Genomic DNA, 20,987 nt, shown 5'->3' with positions numbered 1-20,987 from the left:
TTAAAAGACTTTTGAACATAATATTTGTATAGCGTGGAGAATCCTGTCCATGTTGCAACTGTGTTTGGATTTGAACCAGGGTATATCGATCAAAGTATTATATGTGACACGATCTGGTCCATGGGGGCCAAAGGCGGCAAATTTGAAACTGAGATAACCATAACAATATGGAGTAAAAAAACAATAAAATACATAAGAAAATAGGCATCCAAAAACTTCAAAACTTTTGAATCAGGTATGCTAGACCTTTGGTGTTTTCAGTAAATGTAAGTATAATGTAATAATTACAGTAACTGAATTTTCAAAAATGACTCCTTTGGCCCCCATGGGCCAGATCGAATCACACGTGCTTGCTCAAGCTCAACTGAAGATGATTTGTAAACCAACAACAGGTGGAAGCTGTTTCCAGTCCCTTCATACAAGGTCCCTGGTTAAGGCTAGTAATATATCAAAATGAAAGTCTTGAGCACCCCCCCCCCCCCTCAAGAAAAATCATTTACCCATTATATCAAGTCTTGGGATCTCCTTTAAAGAACACCACCTGTCCTGTCCTCTTGTATGTCAGCTTTATTTTTGTCAATATTTGAGTGTAAACACCGGTAGACTCCCCTCTGACACACCTTAAACCCAATAGCAAGCTTAATGAATATCAGTCGTATCTCAACATAAATTTAGACCATTTATTCAACTTCCTTTCCCATTCATTCAATAATAATGCAATAATTACAAAATATTTCTCCAGGAACATTTTTAAAACAATATTATACAATTCAACTCTCAGCATGCCATTCAAGGTCACTTATCACAGTAACATCATCTGAATCATTAAAAGGGCATTTCGTGATCCACAGCATCATCCCCCCACTTTTCACAAAAAAAGTTGAGATTTTTATTTCACTGGAAACCTCTGGCTACATAATGTTAATGTATAAAATATTTCTTGCAGATTAATTCGTTTAGCAAAGATATCGTCAAATTTTAATTTCGTTCTGGTACACCAGAACGAAATTACAACACATTGTCTATGGAGCAGTGTAATACACATAATCATGCATAACTCGCAAACGCAAAATAGAAATCAACTGAAATTTTGGGAATAAGCTTTTTTCGTGGATATCTACTGAAAAATGTCATAAAAAGAGGATGCTAGGATCACGAATTACTCCTTTAATCATTACACAATAGCAAGTATAATACCAATGAAAATGGTAAATCACTTGGAAACATAAAGAAAAAAATTCTCCACTAGTTTGAGCGATCGTAACTTTGAGCACAAACAATTGAATACCTGAGTGGAAGAAGGGCCCAACTCTATCATTTTACAAAAATAAGTTTGAACCACCATTTTATTGCAGCAGACTGTTCTTCATTGTGTGTAAAAGTAGGGCCCAAATCCATTCTCTACATAGTTACAGTTTCTGTGGAAAAAATATTGGATATAATATGGAAGAAAGGACCAATTCCTGCTCGTATTAAAACCGGTACTTTTGCCAGGGAAACATCATGTATCATTTCACATGTATGTAATAATGTATGGAAATATATTAAAGGTCACCTGAAGATGAAAACATTCTATCTCTAAAACTTTTCCAATTAAGTTTTATCTTAATATCTCAAAAACAGTTTTGATGGAATTGGGTGTTTTTAACTCTTAGGTATTCAATTAAAAGCAGTAGGATTGATATGAACATGTGGAGAATTTTGTTAGCTGCAGCAGTGTAAAATGGAAACGAAATGATCAATAAATTGATGAATTGATTATATACAAAGCCCTATGATATTGCCATTGCCTAACATGTTCCACTCACCTAAAATAGGAGACGATTAGCTTGTGTCATTTATTAAACGTGTATCACTTGTTGCGAGTGAATTTGTACAAAATAATGCATGCGTACTGAGATGTTGATGCGTCTAATGCACAAGCATGAGCGTCCGAAATCACAGAGCGTACTACGCGCCTGTGCAATTGTACAATATTTATGCATGGCTAGTAATTTACTAATGCTTGCTCTGATTGGTTCATACTATCTAGGAGTGTATGAATGATCAATAAAGAATCGGCTTTGATCACTGTCTTTTCAATTTAGAGAGCATAACATGTATGGTTGACGCCCATTCAAATGTACCCTTTTACTCAGAAAATGACCTGTACCAAATTTCATTCAATTGTCAGTTTAATTTCTCGATCATTCCAATTTTAATTTTCACAAGTGTGGTATCATACTGCAACTACTAAAATTCTCGAAATCTTCATATCAATTTTATTGCTGTTAATTAATTAAGCTCAAAGTCATGACCACTCAAATTAGGAGAGCCGTTCTTTTTTTATTTGTTTATTAGAAGCAACAGGTTTTAAATACTTTATTGAAAACATAATCACATCTTGAAAGTATCATGAAAGTCTTTTATCATACCATCAAGTAGTTTCCCATGTTTTCATTGGATAAGCGCCCCAGTTTACTGACATCATATATCTCGTATCATTCCTGCTGAGCGTGTATATGCATGTATCAACAGTTGACACACCATATCATGTTAGTAAGGACACCCCACACATGTGTCTCTGCATGACATCTCCCACAGCGACAATTGTTTCATAATAATCATGGCAATTCAATAACTGGCTACAGGCCAGCAGTGTGCCCGCATTGAAACACAAATTACACTGAGATTTGCTACTCCAATACAGAGAGAAAACATGGTAGCTTTCCTGAACAAAATTTGCCGCGAAATGTGGGTTTCAGAGGTCTAAGCAGAGTTGAGTTGGTGCGGAAGATGACCGTGCTGGTTGAGCTATCAAGCTTTATTGGAGAATCATATCAGCTGAGCATGTATATGTACGTATAAGGATTACATTGAGTATTGGAGTCCTCTACACACCTTGACTATCACCCCCAAACCTCATGTAATAACTAACAGTATTCCTGGACCTAATAGCATAAATCTTCTGGCTAATTGTGTGTAATATGAATCAATAATCAAATCTATTCAATTTTGATATATTTCTAAAATAACTCTACAAAGTCTGGCACCAGTTTGTGTGGGTTTGAATGGGTCACTGATCACCCCTGCATATGTATATCCTTAAAAAAGCCAGACATGTCATAATCAGAACAAGCAACTATTAGCTCAGATTTAAGACCTCATTCGTTGAAATCGGTCACAGTGATCAAGCTTCCCAAAGGAGATGCAAATTCAATTCAAAAGGATGCCCTAGTATAGTGCTTTTGTACACAAAGTGTTGTCAAACAAGAAAACTAGCATCTTGCTTTCAATTGATAATAATATTAACATTTAAGTGAAACTTGTCATTTTGTTCCTTCCTTGGGTTTTGATTACCATTTCTTCAGTTATCAACTGATTTCAACAAATTGGGTCTTAATAATACTTAGCAGTACAAGTAATGGCTGTTGGGTTTTAATTTTGACATTTTTGTCTTTGTTTAGGATATACAGGGGTAAACATAACTGGTGCATTAATTCATCTGGGGTCCAGTCTGTATGGGCCTTTGGAAATTTGTTGATGCTGTGAAAAAAAACTGGAAACATGCCAGGTCCTAGGATGCTAAAATCGTTTTTTCAAGAACTTGTTAATGAAAATAGTTTTCAATAAATCAATTAAAATTGTTTGTCCAAGTTAATTGACTACAAACTTCAAGACATGCGAATAAAAGTGTATCTATATAGCTAGCAAAATCTGAAATAACATGCATAGATTCATATTTCTTTCCAAACCAAATACTTTATAAAAAATAACAAAAATATTTGACCTGTTGTTATTTGGACACCTTGCTTAAACAATCAGACTGACTTTACAAGGACCCATTGCTGCATTGTGACAGCTGATCACACACATGCAGTTCCAACAAAATCCTAAGGTTCGCTAGGCCCAAGGGTCGCTAGTACCCAAACATTAAACCTAACTCTAAAAAACTTAACCCTAAGCATAGCTTTCAAACTCACAGACCCTTTTCATTTTCTAGCCGACCTTTTTCCCCGACTATAGCCAACCTTTAATAGTGATCAGTCCGAAACATCCATTTTTGAGGAGAATGACTTGGGTAGTTTGTACAATGTACAAACTACATACCCAAGGCATTCTCCTTTAAAACAGATGTTCATGTTGTGATCTACTTCAGCGGCAAACAAACCAGCTTACTTGTCTCATAAACTTCCATGTAACAAATCCGAACCCGAGATATAAACCGTTTCTATATATAAACCTATCTGCGAGGGGCAGGAAAAACCTCTATGTGTTAGTGGCGCCTGAACATGTTTAACACAAAACTGCCAACTAGTTACATGGGAGGTTTTGCTTTAAAAATGTTCAGGGGGCCATTGTCACATAGGAGGTTTTTCCTGCCCAACGACGCTATGTAACCACTACTATACAGGGTGTCTCAAAATGATTTGTACCAAACAGTTTTTGATGTTTATTGACATGCCTGCTTCATGTGCAACATTGGATCCCCTTAAAATGCCCAGGATTTATAGTTTTATGACTTTTTATAACATTTAACTGTAAATAAATGACATTGCAATTTGATGTAGCAGTCTTGTCCAAAATCAATCATTTTGATACAGCCTGTATCATCTTTTATAACCATTCCTAAAAACTGTCTCTATACTGCTTCAACCTAGAAGTACAAACCAAATCTGTGGCATCGGGGTCGATGTTTTGTGTCACATGCACTGCGTTAAAAAATGTGATACATAAAGAGCGTGGAGCGCTCGGCAAGTACAAATCGCGCATTAGTTGGCGCGCCAAAGAAGCATTTACACACGCATTGCACTGAAATAATTATTCTCATACCTCCAGTTTCCGAGGTCTATTTACTTTGTACTTCTGAGTTGACAGGCTATATAAAAATATAACCCATGATGTGCCTTACAACTCACTGGGTAGTCACCAAGGCAAACACACATCTCTCCCTGTACATGTAGGCAGAATAATGTAAACAAATTGATGTGGACGGTTGATAGCTGTCTAATCTTCATCAAATGTCATGCGGCCAGGCCCTTTATTTTTCATATATCTTCTGTAGCTTCTGTATTTACTACTTTCGGCTAATTTTATTCTCATTTCTTCATCCTTCTGTTTTTTATATTCCTGCAAAAATAAAACAACAATTTTCAAAACATTTGAGCATGTCATTTGAAATAAGTAACATTGCTTTGAAGATCAAAGCTGCACTTCTGAAGTTTTCTATTTATAAAAATATATTATTATCTGTTTCGGCTACCAATGTTGCATCGTTAATATCCTTACACCGTCAATGATAGATATATTGGCCACTCATTATCGATTTAAATCAATAAATTGACTTTCCTACCAATATTAATCATGTCTTCATACATTCATCCATACATGATAACGATCTGCTATAATTAGTTCATCCCTCAGTTTTTATGTCAGTTCCTGCAGAACTGACACCTTTAGTACAGGTTTGACGATCACATGACAATTCGAATCATCATATCGAAATATCACGTGGGTAAAAATATCAATATCGATATCAATACTATTCGTCAATTCAGCCCCAAACCAATTCGCCCACATGCTAATTCGAACCCTGTATATTGATGTACAAAAAAAGTTGGCCAAATTTAACTATTTCGTGATTTTCTCCATAACCGTTGTTTTTACACCAAATCTGTATATTTAGATGCCTTGATGTCTTGCATTCAGTCACAAACCAATTCGTTGTACTTTGTGCACTTAACCCTCTATCTTTTAAACCAAATATCCTAAAGAGTCGTGTGATATGTCGAACTTTTCCTCAGGTCATAAAGAACAAAAAAGTCAGCGTTCAGCGTATCTGTATGTAGCGGGTGCGTAGCTGCAGTTATTGTGGCCCTCACAACACAGGCTTCCGGTGAGCTGCCGGTCCTAGGAAATGGAATATTACTGATAAATATAAATGTCTATATGAAATGTTATAAATATTCATATTGCTTCTTTCTTTGCATGTTCTTCTCCTCTTTCTTTTATTTGTTAGCTTTGTGTAATTGTTGTAACTTAAGGGATCTAAAATGAGCGTTTATTGTGTTTCGACAGTATTTTTTGTGGGACATGAGAGCACCTCGGACCTGTCGAATTACATTCTGAATCTGAAGCATGTCTTTCTGATATCAAATAATTTTCATTTTTGAAAATCACAATATAATACAAATTTTATGACAAATTATAAAAATTTGATATTTTTCACATTTTTGATATATAACAGTCCTCGAAGTAAATTATATAAATCTAATGATATATTCTTAAAGTGTATGTAGCAGGGAGGAAAAGCCGACGGTCAATTGAAAATTTTGACCTTTCATATTGAAGATATGGATTTTTTCCCAAAAAGACCTAATTTTTTTTTTTGTGTTTTGGGAAAAAAATCCATATCTTCAATACGAAAAGGTCAAAATTTTCAATTGATCGTCGGTTTTTCATCCCACCTACATATACACTTTAAGTATATATCATCAGATTTATAAAGTTTACTTCAAGTACTGTTAAATATCAAAAATATCAATTTTAATGATTTGCCATAAAATGTGTATTAAATTGCGAATTTCAAAAATCAAAATTATTTGATATCAGAATGACATTCTTCGTATTCAGAATGCAATTCGATATGTCTGATGTGCTCTAATGTCCCAAAATAAATACTGTCCAAACGCTCATACCCCAGCCCTTAAGGCAGTGTAAGGGGGTGCTCGCTTCAGGCCTTTTGAGCATCTCCTCATTCAAATGTTGTGTCTTTTATATATTTTGTATGTCGATTTGTATGCAAAATAAAATGATGATGTATGATGATGATGATGTACATCATTTCCTACAGAGTCGTGAGATATGTCAAACTTTTCCCTTAGTCATAAGGAACAAAAAAAAAGTCAGTGGTCGCATATCTGTAGGATCATTGGTTAATAAGATATAGTCACTTTTTTAAATTTTTAACCAAATATCTTAGAGAGTCGTGCCATATGTCAAAAAGGAACAGAAAAGTCAGTGGTCGCAGGATCATCGGTTAATGATATATAGTCACTTTTTTGTACGTTGTGCACTTAACCCCCTTGTTTTTTACTTCTGGATATCGTTTGGAGTCAAATGATTTTTCATTTTAAAGCTTATGATATATTTTCTAAACACGAAATAAAACAAAATTGACCATGAGCCGACTTTACAGCTGTTTCCTGATGGACGGTCACATATATTCATTAACATATTAAATCGTTTATCCCTTTTGGTCAATATCGAATTGGTTTGTGGCTGACTTAGCTTGGGGCCAATGCATGAATTGGCATATGGCCAAGTCAACTGTGGACGAATTGGTTTGGTCCGAATCGACCTGCTTCCATGCTGATACCAGGAAATGCCGAAAAATTACGTACTTTTACAAGGCAAAAAGCAACTTTTCTAGGCATTGTTGACATGGTGCCCCCGCTAAAGAAAGTTTCCTACTATAAAGACCTAACTTTTGAGATGGTTTATACGGTTTGAAGGTGCAAAATTAACAATAAGCTTAAAATAAGGCGCCCGTTACACCGGGTCATCATCAACGACTTTGACAGATGACGTCATCAGACGCAATCTCTGTCTTGATAATATCGACATGGACTAATATTATAGAGCACGTAGTGTGATGGACTGGAAACTTCACGCATCGATCTGAGGACAGCTTTCAAACATAAGTCTTGATAGTAATACGCTGTTTTAATTAGCCTACATGTATATCTGGTGGCAGCAGCATTTTTCTACAGTCACGTGATAATGGCACCGGCGGATAATACACGGGGGAAGCCGACGGTGTCCACATCTTTTTTTTTTTTTTCAGCTTTTTGTATTTTATCTGTACTTGGAGCTGGTGGGGGAGAGAAAGCATAAAATACATTCAGGAAAAAATACAACTCGAACCAAAGATCAAGGCTCCATTTCAAATTTAACCCTAAAAATTCACTCATTTTTGAAACCGGACATAGTTCAAATTTGCGCCAAAACTTCACCTCTGAAATAAAATATTGGGATTTTTTCTCAGATTCCTTCATGTAGACACTTGCCAGAAGCAAATGAGCTGGAAGCGGCTAATTTTGACAATTATCTTTAGAAAATAAAGCAGCAACAAGCTCAAATAAGCGGTGGACTATGGTAACCGAATTTCACTGGTACATAAAGCGTGGAGTGATTGGGTGGTGCGCCCTCTGAAAAGATTTGAAGAACAGAAGGCTTACGTTGCGCCAAAACATGTGGGCCTATTTAATGATATATGAACTACCACTCATGTTCTTGTCAGCGCTACAGTGCAAAACTTCTCTTTAACATTACATTCAAATAATAATTACATTGTAAATTGGAACTGACACCAATGTTTTTCAGGAATACTTGTTTCATTTGCTACTGGCATGTAAAGCCTTTCTCCTTGGAACCCCAGTTGTACGATATCATCACATGACCTAAGAAAATTGCTTAATTTCCGTCCTTTTTTCCATATTTTTTGATACTTTTTTTCCATTATCAGCAACTTTAATAGATATATTGATTTTCGGCGATAAAATGATATCGGCGATATTGATATTATTGGATAATCGATTTATTGATTATTATCGATAAAGCAACAAAGGTCACCTTGGACCTTTCAACATATTGTAATAGGTAACAGAATTTTATCCTATCCAGGACAATATACATGAGGGTACACTGTAGCTGAAACAAATAATAGTTCCGGTTAAAGAGGAAACATCATTGACCAGGGAGGTGGCCAACATCTGTTTTCTGTGCAGTATCTATTACCGGCAATTACTAAGAAAAAAAAAGCGCAGTGATTTATAGTGCGCTACGCACAGGCACAACATCTAGACGTTGATCCACAAGCCTCAGCACACTTTACAGGTTGTCGCTGACCACTATGGCCCACATCAAGCATAAACCATTTAACAACAAATCAGGGACTTGCTGCTTCAAGAGCGCACACCCTAGACATTCCACAAATAACCTTCGCAACCAGGATCAGCTCCCCGAATTTCGTACGGGTTACAACGGGACAAATTAGCAGTGAGTTCCTTGTCCAGGGAATTTCAAGCTAACTCAATTTTTCCACGAGAGCGTATTAGGCACTGCCAGGGTTCGAACTCGCAACCTCTCGCACCATAGTCGAACGCCTTATCGATTGAGCTAACTTGACTGCTAAATGTTTATACTAGGATTTGGGCAGGTGACATTGTCCTTACATATCGCAATGTTCCTTTACACTGGTGTGTGGGTCTGGACCATGGCAAGTTGGACACTTCAATTGTCATGGATTATGATTAGCCATAACATGTTGAGTTTGTTATAACACTTTATGAATAAATCCAGATGTTGTTTCTTCGTTAAAATGAAAAGAGCCACAAAACTCAATTTTGAGTGAAAAATATTTGAAAATGGTATTATCTTCCACCACACGACCACAAAAACCCTCCTGCACACACACACCATCTTAAGGTATTTTCCAGCAAATGGGGACCATGTACTTCAGGGGCAGATCCAGGAATTTTCAATAGAGGGGGCGCCGAGCAACCACCACTGCCACGGTGGCTCTGCGCCTACACAAAGTCAGGCGCCACTCTGCAAAAATACATAAAGTCAGGCGCAGCTCTGCAAAAAATAAAGGGGGGGGGGTGCGCCCCCTTCTAAATCCGCCCCTATCTAAATGCGGACATGTTTTCAGATTTTCTGGGTCTAGCCGGGGACATTGACCCGTTTTACTTAAACTATACACAATTTGTTTGGATTTTAACCAATCAACCGGGGACTGAGTTTCATATCAACAATAGGTGACGCATTCTCAAATGCATTTTTAGGCTGTTTGCAGTCAATTGGAAACCTTAGCTAAACGAGGACAGTCCATGTTTGCTGTCATGTCCACTGTTGAAATGTTAAGTGTCATACTGTCATAAAAACGACAGCACTTGATGCCAAACACATACGCACACACACCCCTGTTTGTGTTCGCCAGCAACTACAGACATTATGTATTGCTATCAAAATGAGGAATTCTGAATCAACATTTAATTGACAAACCGAGGACAAAAATGGTGATTTCTTGTGTATATAGCTGAAATACACATACGCCTACCAACCGAGGTCGATATATTTAATGCACAATATGGATGTATCTCTAAAATGCATTTGGCATGCAACTGCAACCTACTGCAGACCTCCGCGAAGCGAGGATGGTGCTCGTTTGCAGGTAAGTCCTTCATTTAAATGTGCAAAATCTTGTGTGTGTCCTCGTTTGCAGGCAAAATAAGTATAATACAGAGAAATAGTTCATAGTAATATGCACCACTCCATAATACTTACCACATATTTGTCCCTTATCCATAATTCTTTAGAAAACATTTCGTCTCTTTCATGAGCTTCTATAGACTGCAATAAACAATTCAAAAATGGGTAATGTTTGCAAATTTATTTAACTATTAAATTGATTGGAAGGAAAATCAATGATTTCAGATAAACCACAACACATGACACAACTTCATTGTAACTCATCAGATTATGGGAATTTTGATAGCAATTTAGTAAAACCAAAGTCATAAATTTACCCTGAAAGTATGTTATGTATATACATTAAACTCATTCATTCATACGGTGCAGCCCTGTATAGGTACATACCCCAATCAGCCTATATCAAGAAATGAACATCGCAACCAGGATCAGCTCCCAGACTTTTTGTCATGATAAAGCAATTACTTTCTTGTCCATGAGAATTTCAAGCTAGCTCGATTACACACTTATGTGACTGCAGGGTAGCTCGAGATACTCTAGCTAAAATACAGGTTTACATTTCCTATCTTACATTATATTGCTGTATTTCAGCTAGAGCTCCAAACGACAAGCTTCCGGTTTTTTTTGGAGAACAATACTGTTACGTAAGATGAAGAAGAAACCCGCCTCGGAGCCCGCCCTACTCATTATTTCATTGTACTTATTGCAATTTGCCTCCACACATTACGTAATCAACACAAAGCTTTTGTGAGGATTAGTGAGTGGATAAGAAATTGACAGCGGATGATACGAAGGACACGCCGATTGCTAGTTGTCAATCATGAATTGCCGCAACGTTTTAATATTTTACTGCATGGCATTCCGCAAGCACCAAGACAAATTATGCCGTATTTTTCCCAAGATCATCTCATATGAAGTAAGCTGAATGCGATCTGTACTTTTGTAACATTCCGATCGCTTTTGATCACCTATTATCGGCGAATTTGCTTGAAACATGTGAGTTCATGTTGTGTAAACATAATTAGCATAGACACAAATGAAATTACGATGCAATACAATGCAATTTGAATGCGCAGCAGATCTATAGAAATAACGCTGTCCGGTTTTATGCAGAATTAGACCCTGTCTGCTGCAGGGGCTCAAACTTGTATCACCACACACTTTTTGCATGGGTAAATCATGATGCCCAGGAGCCACACAATTTGTCTTTAATCTTATGTTGGGACTAGGGTATGAAAAGCCAGGCGTTAACATGATCGGAACTGCCTGGAAGTCTCTTCGTAATCACTTGCATCTGCCTCATAATTCAAAGGCAGTAATGGAGAGAGCGGATAATTGAATATATGTATTTTGCCTCCACCAGGGATCAAACCAGGGACCTCTTGTACCAGGGTTAAAGACCTTAACCACTGGACCACACCACTCAACACATTTATCTATTGAGCTATTATCATATTATTATACATTCCACAACTGTTTGGAGTAACCTTTATTTTTGAATAGGCATTATTATCAATTGATGTGCTCACTGACTCTACACAATGCAGTTTGGAGGAGATTAATAATACTTTATTCTATTTTGGACAATAGTCGAGGTCCAATGCCCTTTAACCTTTTACCAATGCTCCAATGTATTATGGAATCTATTACAGAAGGAAGATATGGAATCTGACTTCTGTGGCATAATTCTATCTACAGATATGACACTTAGTGTTGTCAAAATTTCCTGAAACACATGGAAAAATCATGAAATGCACTTTTCCCGATTCCTTTGCACAGTAAGGGTAAAGCAAACATTTCCTAAAATTGGTAAATTTTCTTTAAAATTTCCTGAAATTTACTGAAAAGTGGTATCTAATTCTTTGGACTTCAAGCACTGGCGGTGTCGGAAAATACACATTTTTAAAAATTCCAGGGACAGAGTGAAGAGATGGAACCAACAAATTGATACTGTGCGTAAAAAAGCTCTCAAAGGAATGTTCATGCTAAAAAAATGTAAATTTAATTTTCTCATTGAAGATATTTTGAAGATGGGAATTATAATTCAATTGTTCTGCCTCATCTGGAATATTGTAATGTTGTTTGGTGAAATTGTGGTATTTCTGAAGCAAAACGTCTACAGCTCAACTGATCATACTTTTCCTACATTCGACCTTGCATGATTTTTGAGTTGACACAGTCATGAAAATAACTATAGATACTTGACAGACCATTAGTAGCCCAGTTCTGAACCTTTTCATTGATCATTCATAACAATAGAGGTTATCCATGTTCTATAAGCTGCATATCCTATCAACGACTGCTATACCTTGTTTAGGACATTCTAAAGAAGTACCTGCATGTGCAACCATGACTGTTTCAAAATAGCCCGCCAAAGTCATGCAGGTAACTCAGAGGTAGTGCATTGAATTAGTTTGAATGAGGAATATTTCGGGAACCAGTGCCTTTTGTTAGAAGTCACACATGAGTGAAGTGGATAACCTCTATAGGTATCTGATGGATCAGTGAAGATAAGAAGGGATTATAATATATCCGTAACCTTGATATTATAGTACATCTCGAGGAAAAGTGCAATGGACATGTTTTCATTTTATGTTTCAAATATCCAGCGCATGAAAATTGAGTATTTAACCCAAAATGGAAAATGGAACAATTTATTGGAAATCTGTTTAACAGATTTTTTGACATCTTTTTCTGCACTGTATTATACCTAAATTAAGAAATTTGATAAATATTCAAAGAAAATATAGGTCATCCAAAAATGTTGATTTTTACACATTTTGGGGCAAAAAAGGAAAAATAAGCAAAAATATCAAAATCTGTTTTAACAGCTTCATTCATCAAGTCATAACAAACGGCCTCACGTGCTTAATTTCTAATAAAATATTGAAATTGTGAAAAATATAGGTATTTATTGATTTTCATGTTTTTTCTTGCAAATATGCTAATAATATGCAAATTATGAAATTTCAAAATAAAGTTTCTACATAGCATACATCTTTCAAGTGTGATGTTCAAAATGACAGACATCAAAAAGAGATTCGATGAAATGTAAAGGTGTAGTAACGATTTTGGCATGGACTGTCTGGTTAGGAAAAGTACGGTAAGTTGAGCTGTACAAATTATCCAAAACAGGGCTGCACATATAATTTGTAATGCTAAATGGGACACATCTAGTAATATTGTTCTTGATCAACTTGGTTGGAAACCAGTTTCTAATAGGCAGCAGTACAATTGTTCTATTTTAATATAAGATTTTGAATAACTTGTCACCTGCTTATTTAACTCATATATTTTCAATTCCAGACAGTCATTACAACTTTCGCCACAGTAAATGATTTAATGTTAAGATCTCTCAACCAAGGACAGATTATAAGAAGCGTAGTTTAACATATAGAGGTGCAATCATCTGGAACAATTTAGATGAAACTATTCAAAAATCTAGGACCTTATTTACATATTTTCAAAAATAATGCTAAAAGTGTATATTTTTAAAACTTTTGTGTAAATCTATCAATTCTATGATGATGTAAATTATTTGTACTTTGTTTTTGTAATATATTTTGTATGTTGTGTTTTGTCCACGGCCCCAAAGAATAACAACTTTGTTGATTTGGGCCTCTGTGGTGAAATAAAGTTTCCTATCCTATCCTATCCTAAGTTCTGAGGGGCAAAAATCTGAAATTCGCCTGAGTGAAAGTGGCAATTTTACCTTAGAATTACACCCTACAATAGTAGTTACAATAGACTAGTGCCCCCTTTTGGGGGATGTTGTGTCATATGACCTTTGACACGACATCAACTTGTCTTGTGTTTCTTGTTTCATTATTATTAAAGTTTATTGTTGAAACTTCAATTATTCAAGTGTGCTAGTCTGTTTGTAACGTATGTTTGTGAAAGATATACTCACATCATATTGGCTTTGTGACACTCGTAGATTCCTTTGTATTAAATAATGTTTTTCATCATCACCATATTCTTCTCTTTTGATAATAAATTTCCAAATCCACCTTAGATGCCATAATATATACTGGACTAGAAACCATGGAGATAATACAAGTTGTATCCATAGAATATCGGTTATTTTTGGTTTACTATAACCCCCTCTGCAAAAGATAAACAAGAAAGAAATACTATGAAATTAAGACACCGAAAATCCCTGTCTGTACAAGCATAAGATCTATTAGTTTGACGTTGTTTTCTGAACCCTGAGCCTAGACTGGGTTCAGAATTCAGCAGCAGCCTTCCTCGAGTCAGTAAATTAAAATCAAATTTTGAGATTTTCTCAAAAACTGTTCATTTTTGCAAGAATCTGTTATGCTAGTTGGACTTCTTGCATCATTTCCTTTCTGAAAATGTATACTTTTATATACTTCTCATGATTACAATTTGAGATACAATAAAAAACAATATCTAAATTACTGACTTGAGGAAGGTATACAGACTATAGTGTTCTTCATATTGCTTCTGGCCCTGGGAGACCCTGCCATGCCAAATATTCATTATTTACTTCTTTGTAAAAACAAGAATCATTGTAAGTTGTTATTTTTGTTGAATTATGTGCTTTTTTTTTGTACCTTATTTACCTTATATCAGCATTGCTTTCTATAATTGTTCGTATAGCATTTTCCTCTTCTTCTTTTAGCTCTTCCTACGGAAATACAATGAGAGAGAAATTAATGAAATTGTGTTTACTATATATAATGTATATTCACAATAAGCCAAACATGCAGTACTCAGTCAAGGATACTGAAGTAATAATATACCATAGGATAAGCCACTGAACACAGCTTTCAACGGCTGTACTTGATCCAACCGCGATCGTATATCGCATATTTCAAACTACAACATGTACGCACGACCTTGGATACAATGCTAACCAATCTTGAGTGCGTTGGCATGGTTGGATTCATTTCCGTGTTACTCACGCACAATTGCACACGCTGGTGTACATCGCGCAGTGTAAGCAAAAAATCGTCACGCTATTGAAAGCTGCATTCATTCAATTGGAATTCCCACTATAGTTTGTGCAAATGAAGTCGGCTATCTCTCCGATGTACAACAGGCAGACATTGCTAGACTGGGATCAAGACTGAGTATCGTATAGCATAATTGTGTTACAAGGGATTTTCGAATTTTTGATCAAGTTACAAAATCATTAGACCCAAATACCTTTCCTATCACAATATTTTGGCAAATTCCATGAACCTTTATTTTGGGCTTTGTCCGCACATTGCTGAATTGATACAGACCCCTAGTCTTAACTATCTAAATGTGGACATGTTTTCAGATTTTCTGGGCCTAGCCGGGGACATTGACCCGTTTTACACAAACTATACACAATTTGTTTGGATTATTACTAATCAACCGGGGACTGATTTTTATATCAACAATAGGTGACGCATTCTCAAATGCATTTTTAGGCTGTTTGCAGTCAATTGCAATGCAAACCTTAGCTAAACGAGGACGGTCCCCAGTTGCTGTAATGTCCACTGTTGACATGTTAAGTGTCAAACTGTCATAAAAACGTCAGCGCTTGATGCCAAACACATACGCACACACACCCCTGTTTGTGTTTGCCAGCAACTACAGACATTATGTATTGCTATCAAAATGAGGAATTCTGAATCAACATTTAATTGTCAAACCGAGGACAAAATGGTGATTTCTCGTGTATATAGCTGAGGCCGCTATATTTAATGCACAATATATGGGCGTATCTCTAAAATGCATTTGGCATGCAACTGCAACCTACTGCAGACCTCCGCGAAGCGAGGATGGTGCTCGTTTGCAGGTAAGTCCTTAGCTAGTGCAATTAACCTGTAAGTACACTATTTGCCGTCCATGAGTGACACACAAACATGGCGGAGTCGGTACTCTTTAGTTCAACCTCATTGGGATATAGCTTGTGCCTATAGATGTTCAGTGTGGGTGCATTAGTTTGAATTCCCACCGTTTATTATTATTTTTTTCTCTCTTTCCATTTATAAATACAGAATCTCCTCCTAACATATTCTGTCTGTCGGACATCAAGGCTTTTGCTCCACCTATCACTCTTACTCTCTGGATCTGGAGTGGAACTTTGCATGGGAGTATAATAACTTAAGGAAATAACAGTTTTTGTTCATTCTTTCCAGTTTGACACAATGGATTAACATTTTCTTGGGCAGTAATTGACAAAATATCAAAGTGGGTAATATTTTTCGAGTTGGAACTTTTTCAATGAACAGATTAGGTTGTTAATTAAACTGGTTAATTTTGTAAGCCAAATCCAAAACTGATTACTCACAGAATTGAGCTTTTGCCATCTTGGCTGATAGCTTGATCACAGATGAACTGGTCCACTGCTTTTCCCGTGAAACTTGGAAGACACATCCTCGTTACCCGGAGCGAAGTGAAGTTGATTTTAGCAGAGGGTCATATACATGATCTAGAGAGTATGTACCCTCATCACAGTGGAGTGAGTTCTTGCCTTTCTTTCTGATTTCGAAAGCTTAGTTCCGCGAGTAATAAATTTTGGATTTGGCTAACAAAATTAACCAGTTTATGATATCAACAATCCTACAAAATGAATCTCTTTGCTGAGATTAGGCTGTTGTTTCAAATTTCAATCTTTCACTCCAGTGTCAGGAGGAGGCTGAAGAAAAGCCATGGAATAGCCAAGTTATGACAACACTCTAACTGTGATTATAATACTTACAAAAACAAAAAAGTATGTTGCTAATTAATCTCCAAATTGTAAGTTTTAAAATCAGCCCAGTTATTTATACACTTACTTTAGTTTTTCCTCGTTTCTTCTTATTTTCCTGTAGAAGGCCTTCTTTTTTGGCAAGATCTATAGCCTGAAACATGATTAAACATTTAATACAAAATTAAAACCCCATTCAGGGATATTTTGTACAAAATCTAAATGTAAAAAGGGCCCAATGCCATCATTTTGGCCAAATTGAGTTATACCCAGCATTGTATTGCTACCAGACAGCAGTTCCTTATGTGTGAAAGAAGGGCCCAAATTCACACTCTACATGGGCTGTTTCACAATCAGGGTACATATTTGAAAAATCCATGTTTCTTAGCATCCTGCTGCTTAATGAAAGAAGCTAAGGATTCCTTTTAATTTATAAATGAAGTATGTCTACTCCCTTTAAAATCACACATAAAAGAAATCACACAAATGCCATAGTTTTTGGTGAAAAGTTCACTTTTTTTGACATTTCATCTTCAAAAAGCACATTTTGAAAGCTCTAATTTATATAATAAAGGAATTTAAAATTGACTACTGGATGACTTTTCTAAATGTAGTTATATGCACCTAAGTTTTGAAATTAAAATCATTTGCACATTTGAATTACAGAAAAAATGTGACCCAAAGAAAGATTTGTCAAAAATCTCAAAAATAATGTCCCCTCCTTTACATTGGATTTTATGAAGCACTATAAATCAATTTAAAGACCTTCCAAATTGTGCAGAATGGGTGAAAAGTTTCATGTGTATCCTGTAGTGTTGGCCGAACCAACCCAAGATCGGATCTGCCGATCTCCGATCTGAAAATTAGCAGATCGGGCCGATCCGATCCCGATTCAGATTCCTTAAATGTTATTTTACAACCAGTACAAGTTCATTCAAGTCGGGCCCCAGTAATGTTAACGGTCAAAGCTTAATTCCCCAAACCTGTAACTATGTAATATGATGACCGTTTTTAGAGGTTTTTCATGTCAATATCAACCCAAATAAAATACCATTTTACACCCCAAGTCCCAGCGTTACTCACTCAGTGCCTGCGATTGTCGGAAGTTTAATCATTAATCCATTAAATGATGTACCATCGTACGGTTTCGTAGTTCTATGCCACTAGTTTTAATATTGACAATGTGGCGACCGTCTATAAATAAATGATCGCGCATGCTCAGTTTTGACTTAAGAGCTAATGGAATTCCCGTATGTTACTGGAGGGGTAGGTATATTGGGCAATTCACAGATCCCTTCGGCCGAATGATGGCAGGCTTTATTTTTGGAAAATATTAGTCTTTGCCCATGAAAGCGTGCAAGTTCAATTGATAAATACAACAGCAAGGTTTGCGGTATGTGCAAAAGGTTACAGATGTCAAACAGCAACAAGTCATGACGACAAAAGCGCAAGCACAAGACAGTGAGACACGTGATTGTTTGTTTACATTTTAATTCGGTCTATCAAAGGGTGGATACATACATAAAATACAGTATGAAACGACAATACGACATGATTCTTGCGGTGGTAACAATGTTTTTTGGAAATATATTGGCATTAAATAGTAGTAATGTTACATAAGAAAGTAATGGTAAGCTTAAAGAATTGTTGTGTACTTTTATTACTGTCAAGTTCAGAGATCGGTAAGCTAGATCGGCAGCTGATAGCTCATCTGCCGATTCAGATTCAAGGCGATGCAGTCCATATCGGCACCGATCTCCGATTCACAGATCGGTATCGGCCAACATTAGTATCCTGTAATTCAAAGTACCAAAAATCATGATTGTACATCAAGTGGCGGAGTGGGGAAGATTGTTACCAAGTGATGTCAACAGCATTATTCTATCTGCAATATATTTTTGCAGTTAGGTATCATGTTTTTAAATTACATTTTTAATAGCTCAAGGTGCAACCATTGTAGGGATAAGAACCAATTTTTGAAATTCACTATAGATTTTTTTCTTTTGCCACATCATAAAATTTCCCCTCCTTTACGCTTGATAATACAAAATCATGACTTTGTCTAATTTTATAAATTGCCACACTGATAGAGTGGTTAAAACTAATTAAATTTCATAATAGGAACTGCTGATGATAATTAAGTGTGATTTGTGGAGAAATAATTTGCTATTCCAATTTTAAGATTTCAGCCTGTGACACATTTTCCTCATATCTCAAAAACGCTAGGTAGTATGACCACCAAACTTGGCATGAGACAAGATACTAACCCACTGCTTCATGTAAATGCATATTTGTGTAGATTTTACTTGTTTTGGTAAACTTGCAAGTAACTTTTCTTTGTCAAATTCAATATTTGAACCATTTCCATCAATTAACATAATTCTGCGAAAAATTGATGCTTAAATAATATACAATCTGTATATCATTTGAAAGCTATATTTGTCAGCAATAATATTAGACAACTTTGGAGTTGAAAAAAGGCAGCATCAAATCAGTGTAATGCTGTTTGTAAACTTTGGTATTTGGCGATTTTCATTCATATATCCAATTAAAAAATAATATTTGAAAAAAAATAGTGGTTAAATGGCTAAATAATTGTTAGAACTTGAAAATTTAATATATTTAAACCACTTTAACATTTAAAACAATCACATTAAGATACTATGATTTTGCACCCTCATGAAACCCACTTGTGTACCCTGATTGTGAAACAGCCCACTATGATATTCATGGAAGAAGGGCCAGGCTCCATGGAGTTGGGCCTTTCCAACAATACTGTTATAGCTCCACCGCACAGTTCACACTCAAAGATGTAGAAATGAAGATGAATGGAAGAAGAATGAGAATGTATTTATTTAATGATTTGACCTATAATGTACCTAAAATACAATATTTAGGCATTGATGCAATTAGGTATTTATTTAATGATTTGACCTACCTTAATACGATATTTAGGCATAGATGCAAGGTATTTAATGGCTGAATTGTATCTTGACCACCAGCTGAAGTACTGTAAACAAGCAAATAAATATATTAGTATTAGTATTGAACTGCCATATCGTTACTACAACTACAAAAAGAAACAAAGCAACGACCCCCCCCAAAAAAAATCAATATAGATTTAAAAACTTTGAGAAGGCACCAAATGAAATTGAATTGGGCAAAAAAATGTATATATCCACCCAGATTTCATTTCTATATTTTTTTAAATTCAATGCCACAAGTTATTTGTGACACCATCTGGTCCATGGATGCCAAAGGTGGCAAATTTGACATTGAGATCATGCACAAGGAGTAAAACAAACCAATGAAATACATCAGAAAATAGACTTCATAACTTAAGAACCAAGTATGCTGGACCTTAAGGTCCATATGCACAAAAGAGTTAGACCTGGTCTAAGAGGAATTTAGTCTCAGGAGAAAGGACATTTTCCTTTACATTTGCTTAAGTTAATTTGTATTATTTTTGAACTTTGCATTAAAATCTTTATAATTTGGCTAAATTTGCTAGCTACTACTGGAAGGAAATAATAGTAAAGGACCATTCCTGATGGAACTAAATTCCACTTAGACCAGGTCTAACTTTAGACCCCGTCTAACTTTTTTGTGGATACGGATTCAAGTGTATAAGATAGCCTTATGTTTGTAATAAGCTAATAATTATAGTAACTCATCAAAAATGCCTCCTTTGGCCTCCATGGAGCAGATCGTGTAACATATGGGGATGGTTTGTTGTATGTATGCAGGAATAACAACACTTTGAAGTGGTGTACAAATGTATACTGCAACAGTATGTCATTGTGACAATGTTATCTCCTTTAATTATTCTTATATTAAAAGATATAGAGGGCAATAATAACATGATATGTCATGTGATAATGATCAGCCAATCAGCATCTTGTGTGCTTGCTGGAAGTCAATCATTTCATATGTTGGAATATCAGCGTTTTTTGGCCTCTTTTCTATCAGCGTTTTTCAGCCTCTTTTTCCCATGTGCTTATAGCTAGATAGTTTGAATCTGAGTTTGAATTGCATGTGCTTGAGT

At 35.9% G+C, this 20,987-nt stretch overlaps 1 protein-coding gene across 1 annotated transcript in view; it reads right to left on the bottom strand.

Annotated features, from left to right (window-relative positions):
* Positions 1-666: 666 nt before the first annotated feature.
* Positions 667-20,987, bottom strand: part of LOC140166251 (dnaJ homolog subfamily C member 25-like) — a 39,708-nt gene continuing 19,387 nt past the window's right edge. The window contains exons 6-11 of the mRNA XM_072189657.1: positions 19,881-19,952; positions 17,031-17,096; positions 14,841-14,905; positions 14,165-14,360; positions 10,330-10,395; positions 667-5,109 (exon numbers count right to left, since the gene is read on the bottom strand). Coding sequence (XP_072045758.1) covers positions 4,987-5,109; positions 10,330-10,395; positions 14,165-14,360; positions 14,841-14,905; positions 17,031-17,096; positions 19,881-19,952 — 588 coding nt within the window. The 3' untranslated portion in view covers positions 667-4,986. The remainder of the gene's footprint in view (positions 5,110-10,329; positions 10,396-14,164; positions 14,361-14,840; positions 14,906-17,030; positions 17,097-19,880; positions 19,953-20,987) is intronic.

The sequence above is a fragment of the Amphiura filiformis genome, chromosome 12 (genome assembly GCF_039555335.1).
Source record: "Amphiura filiformis chromosome 12, Afil_fr2py, whole genome shotgun sequence".
Taxonomy (NCBI): domain Eukaryota; kingdom Metazoa; phylum Echinodermata; class Ophiuroidea; order Amphilepidida; family Amphiuridae; genus Amphiura; species Amphiura filiformis.
The sequence above is the reverse complement of the archived record's forward strand: the minus strand, read 5'-3'. Positions and strand labels throughout refer to the sequence as shown.